Source organism: Hylaeus anthracinus, unplaced genomic scaffold (genome assembly GCF_026225885.1).
Source record: "Hylaeus anthracinus isolate JK02 unplaced genomic scaffold, UHH_iyHylAnth1.0_haploid 0, whole genome shotgun sequence".
NCBI lineage: Eukaryota > Metazoa > Arthropoda > Insecta > Hymenoptera > Colletidae > Hylaeus > Hylaeus anthracinus.
The window spans coordinates 16,607,811-16,620,130 of NW_026533254.1; the positions used below are offsets into that span (position 1 = coordinate 16,607,811).

The 12,320-nt window shown below is 44.4% G+C and overlaps 2 protein-coding genes across 5 annotated transcripts in view; one reads left to right on the top strand and one right to left on the bottom strand.

The window, feature by feature from the left end:
* LOC128890558 (PH and SEC7 domain-containing protein) overlaps window positions 1–12,320 on the top strand; it is a 48,976-nt gene that overhangs the window by 11,837 nt on the left and 24,819 nt on the right. The gene's annotated exons all lie outside the window — the stretch shown is intronic.
* Window positions 3,080–6,322, bottom strand: LOC128890917 (probable tubulin polyglutamylase TTLL9). The gene has a single exon (XM_054149931.1). The coding sequence runs from the start codon at window positions 5,760–5,762 to the stop codon at window positions 5,082–5,084; it is 681 nt and encodes a 226-aa protein (XP_054005906.1). The 5' UTR covers window positions 5,763–6,322; the 3' UTR covers window positions 3,080–5,081.

The following is a 12,320-nucleotide window of genomic DNA, read 5'->3' on the forward strand; positions in this document are numbered from 1 at the left end:
TAAAAATAGCCGCGGTTACGTGTACGCAGGTTGCAACGGGTCTGTGTGAAATTATAAAGTGACCTGCCTTTTACTCAAAGTGAAAGTCGTTGCACTGAAACACGGACGAATTTACACCGATCGATTCATTTCGTTGGCTTACACGCTTCATCGAAAACGAGGCTTGAGTACAGACGTTTATAAAATTTGTTATTTAAAGCGTCAACCGATGCACGTGGACGTGTGTGCTTGCGAGGGAGAGAATGCATCCGGAGACGTTTTTTAATAATATTTTACGCTTGCGTAAATTGGAAAGTAACAAATGTAAACAGAAAAATATTTTGGTGAAAGTGCGATGCTACACGATTGCTTGAGCGTACGAATGGTTGATCAGCAGTTTGCTACCGCGAAGGTTACGTACGAAATTAACTGTATCTGGTTTGCGTTTCGAGTGCAGAATTCGCCACACTTAAACGTAAATTGTATTCAGAATTGACCGCAGCTACTTGGCCGCGGATTATTTATCGTCCCAGGCAAATGCAGCATCGGTTTGAAATGAAACGAGACTGACGTCGAGTTTGGACGAAACTGGATCTGTTTGGGACACGCGAAACGTAGTCTAAAGTTAACGTTTAAATACATGTGTTGCGTCGGATCGCTGCGTATTCAGAATTCGAATTTCTCCGTTTCGAAATACCTGGCTACTCGTTGTTAATTGATCGTTTCGTTTTATTATGTCATTAAACGGACGTTGCCGCGCGCGAACGGCATTAATCGAGCTTTAATTGGCAATCGAATTATCGATGCCAAACAGCCTATAACAGGGATACAGGGTCCCCTTTTTCTTCCAGTGCTCCAATTACCGTTTAATTATTCATTATTTCTGCGCACTGCGTCGACGATTTATACTTTGCGTTCGTCACGAACTTTTCGTTTCTCTACGCATACCTGGCATCTCGATATGATTTAATTTGTTATCCGAATGATAACTTGACCTTTAGAAAGAAGATAAAGTATTCCATTCATTGACATTAAAGTTGTCGCTTCAATGTAACAAAATGGCTAGCAAATATTTCTGTTTAAGCCAGAGTCACGGATAATTAAAGATAGAACATTTATTTCTACATCTAATGCATCCTATTACATATTTGTAAAGTTCTGTAATGGGTCAGAATCGACCCAGCCATCTGTTTCTCCAGTTTCGAGCAGAATTCAACACTGTTCCGTCCACAATGCACACGGTGTGATAAAGTATTGAATAAAAAGGCCCGGTGTCGGGAGTAAAGAAGAAGTCACGTAGGTATCGGAGGTTCAATTCCTGTTTCCCCATTCCTAGCTCTCGTTTGATCGTATCGAGCGCGGTATCCTCGTCGTATACATTGATAATAAGATCACAGCCTCTGAGAATATCGGATTCGTAGGATTCCTGCGCGCGCGCGCACGCGACAAGATTCCTTCGACGTTCTCGTTGCGCGCTCGCACGTTATTGGAAACGTCGATGAACATGTTCCGTGCAGTTCACGGTTCACGTATCCGCGGGTAGCCATTTTTATACGAGTCGAAGGCACCGGGAGGACGACGGGATGTGACGGTATTTTTAGACACGGCGAAGTCGTTTTTTTAGCAACGACACGAATTACTTAGACGTTGACTTTTATCGAGGACGAAGAATGCCATTAGTAGGTTATATACGGATGAACGGCTCGAAAAAGAGGCTCGACGATATCGTCTTTTTGTTTAGTTTTGATTCGGAATCCTTTGAAAACAATTCCTACGAATATTACATGGGAAATCGGTTGCGATTTGTGCATTGCTAATCGTACGTATGAAAATTATTTTAATCAAAAAGATTAATATTTCTACACGTGATACGTACCGTAAAGGAAAAGAAAGTACGCAGTTCTAAGAATAAATTTACGTTTCCCGAGCGGTGGTTTAACGGGTCCATTGAATAAACGTTGGGAATAAAAATCGATCCGGCGATTGGAACGATTCAGAAAAGATACACGTAGCGAAATGTCTCGCAGCGGAACGAAACGGCGGGCAGCAGCACCGTTTGGAAGCGAAGTGGAAACGATAATGGTGAAGTAACATTTTAACGAGTTTACTCGCCGTTGCCTGGAAGAATCAGGATAATACGAGCACGCTTACCGAGTTATACGACTCTTTCGCTAAATTTAGTCCCCGGTTGAAGAGCGAGGGGGGAACGGACGACGAGAAAAGGCCGCGTAAAAGCGAGAGTACATTGCCTCCTACCCCTCTGCATATTCTTTCGTGCTTGCGACACGGTTTCACGAATTTAATAAGTTTAGCCGTCGAGAGCGCGGACGAACAAAAAATTTTCCGGGTCGGAGGGGATCTCCGGCCGACATGAAAAACTGTTTCCTCGGCTCTCTTTATCGCCGTAATTACACGGGATCGTTTATTTTATCGTGGCCGCGAATAAACAACGAAATAAGCCGACGAATGTGCTCGCCGTCCCGCTAGAGACGCGTCCGAAGCGTGATGACCCAAATTTTGCAGTGGACAGTTTCTTTACGAATCCAAATACTTGAAAATGCGAAGATTCAAAAGGAACATTGCATCGTATCGCGGGCAAAATTCGCTTTATAGAAAATATGTAGTTTTCACAGGACTCGGAATTCGACACACAAACATTACACACCTTCATGTGATCAAAAAACATATACCATTAACTGTAGAACATATCCTTTTAAGCTGTCCTGCACTCACAACACGACGGATAACCCATAATATACCCGATAATCTAAGTGAACGATAAAAAGAATGATAAAATTCCAATGATAAAAAAAAAACAGTACCGAAATCCTTACCTTTCTTAAAAATGTAAATCTGTATTACAAAATGTAACTCACTGTACTATTCACTGTTTGTTTATATATATACATATGTATAACTGTACACCAAAGTGGTCGCTAATGACCCTGATGTTAATGCGACCTTTATAAATAAATAATTAATAAAAATAAAAAAAAAATAATAATTCGCTTCATTTTTTTTATTCATTTAGAAGCTTCGTACGAGTTACCGAGGCATCTATGCCCTCTGAAGTGTAGAGGAGAGTCGAAGGTCAACTTCGTTTTTTGTAACACGGCGCGGGATATATACCTCGTATCGTGTTTCGTTTCGTGCGAGGCATACATCATTGAACCCTCGTCCTTCGTCGCGAGCCACGAGGATATCTTCATAATTTACTTTCGAGACAGTTATTGCATACGACAGAGGGTCAGTATCGCCGTCGTTGTTACGAACGTGACTGCGCCTTCGTTTTATGCCGTTGTTTACATCCTACACTTGGAGTTTTGTCTCGGTCGCGCAAAACCGACGACGCCGGTCGATTTTCATGAAAATTTCCGTCGCCCATCGAAAAAAATTAGGTTCACGGAAGTGGAACGAGTCGCGGGGCAGGAGAGGAAGGATTATGCTGCCCACGGTGGGCGCATGACCGTGTGCAGCCTCGTATGAATATGCATATACATTTATGCGCCAGGCGCACGGCATTGAGCAAATTCGTGCTCGTTAGTCTCAGCCAGTTGGTGCCGCAGCCGCTGTTGCCACGTAGCTACAATGAAATTGAATCGGACGAGAAAAACGAGATTTCGATGGCGTAGAGTCCGACGGGTCGGACCATGTTCCGAGATCTGAGAACAAATCGGATAGAAGGAGGAAAAAAGAAATGGCCGTGTGAAATGTCCGAGAAAAATTGCAACGGAGCCGAGGAAAAAAAGATTCGCGTTGAGGAGTCCGAGGAAAATTGCACGGAAGAAAAATATGTCGGAAACGTTGCATGGAAAGAAAAGATTCGCGTGACGTGACTGTGAAAAATTGCGCACGGGCTGCTTTGTTTTTTTTTTTTTTTTTTTCTTGAAAAACTTTCGAAAGACATTCCCAACCTATCGGGGTAAAGCTGAGGATAGTTCCTTATCTGTTGTTTACTCCCTGAAACATCGATGGCTCCGTGCACGTGTAAACGCATACAACAGGGGGACTCTGGGAACATCGTCACGATATTCCCCTGTTTCTGCTTTATTTAGACGACTTTGTTGAACTCGCTGAAGGTGACTAGACGGCGTTAAGAAAATGATACGTTTTAATAATAATAAAAATAATTTTTTTTTTTTTTTTTTTTTTTTTTTAAAACTTTGATGCCACGATAGTCAAACATTGACATACTACTTTTACATGCTGTATAACATTCCGCGCATCCACTGGAAATGGCTACTTTAATCAAACCGAATCGTCGAACGTTTCGCGGAGCGGAAACGAGAATTTATTTCCCGTGAAGGGAAAAACGGTTGCGCCGGTTTGTTGCGATACTTGAATTGGAATCGAAACGCGAGCTGCAAAGGCGTGTTATTTTTTAACTGACTGGCGATTCTCTGTGCAAGAGTCTCGACGAATTTGCTTTGTACCTGGGAATCGCTGGAAACTGATATCCTGCCATTGTGCGCGATGATGCAGCTCGAGAGAATCGAAAGAACAGAGCACTTCATAAACCGGATTTTCGACTGATTGTATAGCATTACGCAACCATTTGTAAAACTCGAGTCATCGTTTCAGCGAGTCCCTGGTTGCAAATTATTTACGGTGAAAGAAATTCTCTGACTTCTATTATTAATTTGTTTTGATGTTGGTTTTCATCGGTTCGTTTGAAAAATGTTTGAAAATACCATTCACAGGTGGGACTTCGATGTCTACTTTCACCCCTCGATCGTTTTACAACCCCCGGTCTCATAAAAATGAAAAGGGAACACTTTGTGTACGGTTCCTCGCATTTTACCCCGTCGCACTTTTCGTTCTTGCGCAAAGCTAATTCCCCCATCCAGTCCGTGCAACGCGCGAAGACGAAACTCGACCGCAAATCGCGTTAATTTTACGGAGAGCCGCAAACGACGCTAATCTGCCGACCATTACGCCGACGCACCGTGCAAAAACAACATTTCCGACTCCTCTGTGTGGAGTCTCTATCCCCGGTGTAAAATTCCTCGTCGGATAAAAATCACGAATCAAACCTAACTTGTGATACGCGAGAGAAATCAGAGTTCTATTTAAAAGATTCAATTTTTGTCGAGAGCTATGTTTCATACGCAGTTGGCAGCCGTGGCCAACCGTGCGGTTTTATTGCGTCTTCCGTTCAGGCAGTTGCGAAGCTGACGTAACTGTCCGACGCGGTCGTTCCGAGCCCCAAGGTAAATGTTGAGTTTTCTGAGGTCATTGGGCGGCTCGCCGCAGATAGAGGGATTAGGACAAGCGGTCCACACGGGGCCGTCGTTCCACAGGAGATCGAAACCGCCGATTCTCGTTTCCCTGCCCGAGAATCGACCCTCGATGTCGAGAACGTTGAGCGTGTCGTCGATGAGGTCGAACTTTAGCCGATAATCGTCGCTGTCGGTCCCGGTCAAGGCTGGCGAGGCGTTCACTTCCAGCAACCAGGGTGTGAGACCCTCGTCGAGAAGAATATCGTAGCCATACAACTCGAAAGAATTCCTTCCTTGCATTATCACGGGCTGAACCGCCAGCAGGCTGGCCATTATCACACCTACGATAAAAGAGAAGATTGCCTCGCTCAGGTAGAAGCTAGCAGGTAAACCATCCACCGCGAATACACCCGACTGACCAGCAATCCTCTGGAACAGCGCTTCAACGGCGTCCACCCCGTGACGAGCGGTCAAGTACTCTCTGACCTTGGTCAAGGCCCATTTGCAACCTTTCTTCAGCTCTTCCTTCTTGTTCTCCACGTTCGTCTTCAGCTGTATCGCCATGTTCGTCAAGTGCACCCTGCTGTCGTCTATGTTCTCCAAGTCGAACAGCTCGGCTGATAAACGGGCGAAGCCTTCTCTAGCCAACCACACCTTCGGTGGATGAAACGAGGTCACCAGGGCGTAGATGCGCAGGTCGAATTTCCTTCCTGAAATGTAAATGACGAAAACGTTTACAAACTTTCCCTGCTGGTTTGCTTCTCCGAAGGAACACGGACAATTTCTTCTCCTCGCGAGACCATTGAAGAAAGTGCTTTCGAATCGTTCGAGTATTCTTCCTTTTCGCGACGCCCGACCACAAAGCCTCGCGGATTTCAGCCCCAGGCACGCTTTCGGGGGTATTGAGGCATTCACCCCGACAACACGGCCATTCTTCGGGGCGATAAGCCGTCTGAAAGCGTCGCTGTCGCGGGGAAACACGAACCTGCCAGAAGGTACGGGTTCTCCACGTATTTCTGAACGATGAATGTCTCGCTGTGTGTCTCCAGCAGTGGAAAGCAGAACTCTTTCGTTCTCCACTCGGCCAGGTCCTTCAGCTTCCTGAACAAGAAGATACCTCTGCCCTGTGATCTTCCCGCCGGCTTCACGATCCACGTGGCGCCTAGTCGCAGAAATATACAAAGTTTATTCAAACAGATTAAAAACGAAAACGGCACACGCGAGATTCGAACTTCGTTCGAGATTCGTTCTCGGGATTGGCGGTCTTATCGGTTTACCACTGGGCCCATACGTGCATCTTACGATTAGTGTTCTTATTTCACTTCGTATAAGAAGATCTAGAAGACCGTGCAGAAATGCAAAAATATACAAAATTTCAACAACGATACACGTGTTATGTAAATTAGAAGACTGGTCGAATTTCCTTCCTGAAATTTAGATGACGAAAACGTTTACAAACTTTCAAGACGTTCATCTCAGTTTCAATTATTTTTCTGCATCGGTGAAAGTATTGATTTGCATAAATATCCACGGTCTATTTATCTTATGTTATTGTTACATTAATGTATCGCCAACGTGCTCGTCACCTGCCTGGTTGTTTATGATACTCCTCCGTGAACAGTCTGTAGTCGTTGGGGAGCTCGAAAGTTAAGGGCATGGAATCGCATAGGGACGCCTCGTCGGTCTTCATCGATTTCAGTAGCGACTTTTTGTAGCGCTTCAAGTTCCTGTACAGGTAGTTCTTGCGCGTCAGTTCGTAATGGTTACGGAAGTGGGGTATCCTCTGGTAGGGAGTGAGCTTCAAGTCTGAGGCCTGACGTACGTCGTTCGTCTCGCACCACCAGAGATGCCAGCTGAAGTCGTTAGGGTCGCTTACCTTGGAAAAAAGTAGGGGCTGGGCATTATTCAAATCAAGATTTTATATTTTCTTAATATATTTTTGTGAAAGCATTACGGATGGATCGACGAAAATCCGGCGATTAAATCGAGTACAAACACGGCTATATTTGGATCACTTTTACTTTTTGGTATATTCAACATGTTAAGATCGATAAGAGATAGTGGAATCCAAGGTAGTCTGAATTGGTCCGTGTTTGGGCTCATTTTCAACGGGAAGACCTCACGAATCTAGTCCTAACACTTTCACGAAGAAACGTGCAAATTTAAATTTTGATTACTGGATGATTCACTTATATTTTACTTTTCGAATAACATCGACGTCATTTTTTAATTCCTACACTGGCTTCGACTCGGATATTAATTATCCTCGCCTTTAATAACTACCTAACAAAAAAAAAAACAAAAAAAAAACAGGCTAGTCTCGAAGCGACCATCCCTCTCGAAAAAGCCAATTTTCGTCGGTGAAATTAAGTCTGATTCCCCATCGCGCGTTGCATAAGCATTCTATTCGTAATCTAGGATCAAGGTTCCCGTGGTTGCCAACGCCCGAGGGTAGGAGGAGGAGGGGGGGGGGGGGGGGACAATGCGGATTTTCGCATAATCGCCGTCCACGTTCTTCCACAGCGGGCGAACCTATGCGCTTTTAAACACGGTTTCGTCCGTCGGGCAAGTGCCTTAAAGGGATATCCGAGACCAGTTCCTACCCTCGGCTCGTTAAGGTCGCCGGCATGAATAAGGGACATTCCATTACCTGGACCCATCCTCTCGCCAGCATCACCCTAACCTGCGTCGAGGGAAAGTCACAGCGAAACCTGACGACCTTGTCGTCCGCGTTCTGCTTCTTTTTCGTGTTAGAATTCCTTCTTTCTCGCGGAGGCGGCGACGCGACCGACCACTCCGCTTGCTCGACCATTTCCCGACTGGATGTCGCGCACTTTGACGTTACTTTCGGAGGGGACATGGCTCTCGGGGCCGAACGAAACAATCGAACCCGGCACTGGGATGAAAATATCCCGGGACAAAACTACAGGCGAGTCGGACAAATTGATTTCGTTGCGCAGTGTCCTTCAGGCGAGTGTGCTTACGGACGTTGTCCGCTCGCGAAGTAATACTTGGGTGATTCGTACGTTCTTTGCCTTGGAAAAATTATATTACTACTGTCGCGTAAAATAATATCATTACGTTTACTCTGATATCATTATTCCCGTGTTTTATTTTCTATTTCTTTTCTAGTGTCTTTGAGATAGTTTATGGCGTTTGGCCATATTTTTCCATTGCTCTTTCATTTATTTGTCTAGATGGGGTGCAATCACCGCCCAGGAAAATTAGTGGACGAAACGAATGTTGGTTTAACGGTTCACGAGGCGTGTGATAGAGTTGCCTCGAGGCCAAAGACACCAGTGGAAGAGCACGACGCTTGAAAGAACTGGAAATTACCAACACAATGCGCCTAGACGTCGGCCAGTAGTCCCGATTGGTGCAACTATGCATACGTCGTGTACGTGAAGCAAAGGCGTGCATCCGGTTCATGGCACGTACATTACCGTTAGAACCAGTAGGAGCCGTCATAGAGGACTTAGAGGCCATCTGTCCATTCGTCGAATATGAAAATATTTTATTTTCAATTGTTAGTAGCTGAAATTCAGCCAGAGGATTCAGCTAGAGGAAACTGTCATTTCGTATAGTCGTGGTACTTTTAGTGTCAAATAAACCTTTCTTTTATTTTCTTGAATAATTAATGTAAAGTATTCGTTGCTGTTAAAATATTTATTTCTGTTGATTTTTGTGATAAAGCCGTTTCATAAAGCCGTTTCTCTCTCGCGGCGAATATACTCGGGCAATATTGCACGGGGCGTTGGTAATAGAGGGTGAAGTGGGGATAAAACGGCGTGATACGATGTAAGCTTCTTTTCTGTTCCGGCGTGCGCGCCAGGAGAAACTCTCCGGCTCCCGTGGGCGACTCGACGCGCCAATTGACAGATTAATTTCGAAAGCTTTGTGATTACCGAATGCTGACGCCCTTTCCCACCCGAGAGCATAGGATCGGTTGCGTGGCTAGTTACCACCACGGGACGTTCCTTTGGTCGAATAATTCTTTTCACGATGAAACGTTTCCAAGACTGTTCGAAGCGCTCAATGGAAACGGCTCTATAGCGCAACCTGTAATGAAAGATCCCATTTAGTATACCTCGCTTTTGTGCAGCGTAACGTGTACTTATTTCTGCTTCTATACGCTATTTACTTTTTCGTACTGCATACATATATATATATATATATATATATATATATATATATATCCTTTTCTATACCTTGGTGCAATAGAGATATATTATCGTAATTGTTTAAACTCTTGGACTAATTATTACCGCGTAGATAGTATAAAGAAGAAGTGGTATACGATATTGTTTGGCACCATTTCGACTTGTTTAACTCTGGAAATTCCATGCGAAACAGTATTTGGTACTTTGTTACATTGGTACTTATCAGAACGTGATTCGTTCAATCAGACGTTATTGTCTGTACCTACGATCGCAACAGACTTGTCGCATCGTACACGGTGTACTACACGCTCGTGGTGCCTTGTGTAGGTTCGGTTGGGAATTTACATTCACGGGACCGAAACGGTTAAAAGACACAAGTTATCACGACGGCATTGACACGGTATCAGTGACCGTGGTCATGCATCTTCTGGGGAATCGGACACTCTCTTATCTCGGTTTCTGTTGGCGGCACGAGCCCGCATGACGAAGGAAAGCGAAACGAGAAGCGGAAGAGCCCGACAAGGAGGGAACCGTTAAACGTCAGGCGGAAGCAAGCGGTGGGCGATAACGCCGATATAAATAGCTATTATTTTCAACCCACGTGGGCACTCTATAGCATGGCGTGACGATTGGCTCTGTCACGACTTCTCTCAGTCGACGCGACGCGTCTAGACGCACCGCGGCTCCGCGTCACGTGTCCTCTTTACTATGACGTCGACGTGCTCGATCTCTACCGTTTGCACCCCTTAAATATGCATTTATGCAATGTTATGGTAATATGACGCGATAAATATAACTTATCGGTACGGGAATTTCACGAGTGTTTCGTTAGATATCAGCCTTTTAAAGGTAATTTATTAGAGTATTTATTCAAAATAGATGAAAGTGTAGTTCGAAGTAATTTTGAAATAATTTATAAAGTTCGATCGTTAAAAAATCGAATTAATAGAAATACAGTTTGCTTCTCGTTACTGAATATAGATACACATCTTTTATGTATAACTTTCGGCTTAGAAAATCGTCTCTGTACCTTAAGGGGGTGATATTCATGAAGTTTGGAAGCCACTAAAGTAGAGGGTGCATCGACACGCGTGTGTGTGCACGCGTGCATCACGCATGGATAGCGTTCGGTGACCGGTACGTGACGAGAATGACACGGCGAACCTGTCGGTCGACTATGGCGGTGGTGGCACGCGTGCACGGTACTCACTCGATGACCGAACACGTGACCGCGATCGGTATCAATTATCGCGTGTGCACGCATCCCGATCCAAAACATGCGATATTTATCTCGTTTCAAGCTCCACCAGTAAAAGCAAAATATTTTACCGGACGAATAAGTAGACACCTCTGCGTGAAAGAATCGGGTTACGTAACCCCGCGTCACAATGCCCAAAGACGCGACCAGATTGCGTCGCGGAGTTCCGTTTAATACCCGTCTTTGGCTAGAGATATTCCAGCTTTGTATTCCTCGAAGATTCGCAAATCCGAGCCCCGACGTTAGTCGCGCTCAAAAGCCGGCAAGAAAAGATGGCAGGGAAAATAATGGAGTGTTTGGCCTCTTTTGCTTCTCTTTTTTCCCTTCCATTACGATTCGTGGCGGGATCCATTTTTGCGAAGCCAAGAAGTTCTCTCGCCGCGCTTGTGCGCGTTCGTTTCAATGCTTTGCTCGGCTCGACGACGGATACGTTTACCAGGGATCGGATCGATATCGAGACGTCGACAAGAAATATGGAAATTCGTTGGGCTGGCTAGACGCTGGCAAGAAATAATGTAAATTCGATCTCAGCCCGGCGAATAAAACGGGAGGACCTTGCGTCTGTGCTGCCTGGTTCCCTTAATTTCGCGTGCAAATGTTCCCTCGACAAGAACTGGGAATTGCAATATCGGTGAACCTGCAAATGACAGACGTCGGATTAAATATTTTACTGAAAATTAAGGACCGCAACGTACGTATTATTGTATCAGGTTGTCCGAAAAGTTTCTTTCGTTTTATTAATAATTAATTCATACGCAATATTTTATGTTTCATGTTGCATTACAAAATTCTGTACGATTCGTTTCGCTCCATTACTGTTACAGCAACAATGTCTAAGAAATTAGATTGTCTATTTATAGAAACAGAAAACCACCTCGATGCCACAGAAAATCATTGAACGCAACTCACGAAAGAAACTTTTAGGACAACCTCTAATAGATTGCGGTAGGAATAACCAGTGCAGAATCTTTTCAGTTCTGTTCGCCTTGCATTTTGCATATTTTCTTGACACATTGATACAGACGCTCTTCTCCGTAACAACGTCACCTTTGAACGACTGAATGCGTAGTTTTGGATTGGCGGTGGTTCAGAAGATTTCAAGGTCGTTTGAAGAGCACAAGGAAGACCACAAACTTGAAAGTAAGCTTCGACTACATCGACCCGTTTTCAATACCTCGATCGATCATGTTGATAAATCTGTTTCTCTCGATGGTTAAAAGCTCGATGACGAATCGATGCGACTGACTCGCTCCAGCGACGCCTAGAATTGGAAATTTTGTTTTCTTTCAAGCCATGTCGCGTCTCCCGTGACAGGAATACTATATTTATCGGTAGATCATGCGCAATAGTGGCCACCGCTTTTTCCCTGGGAATTTATGTAACTTGTATACCTGGTGTGCGATAACCAAGTCACGAAGTACAGTGATTCACAGTCGAAACAGAGATTTCAGGATTGCGAAATGTAGCATTTTTGTTGCGTTGAAGTACCAACCTTCATAGTAATTCAAACACACAGTTTCGACGTTTGCTTTTGTAACTATATTATTTTATAAATAAGTGGCAAGTTACAGTAATTACGCGATTAGAGTGCTTCTATATCTGCTTGTCGTTTAAGTTCCGAAGAATCGAAACTAAAGTTTAAGGGTTACGAGGTTGATAGGCGACCTTGGAAAGCCAAGCGAGAGATGGAACGTTATTCAATGG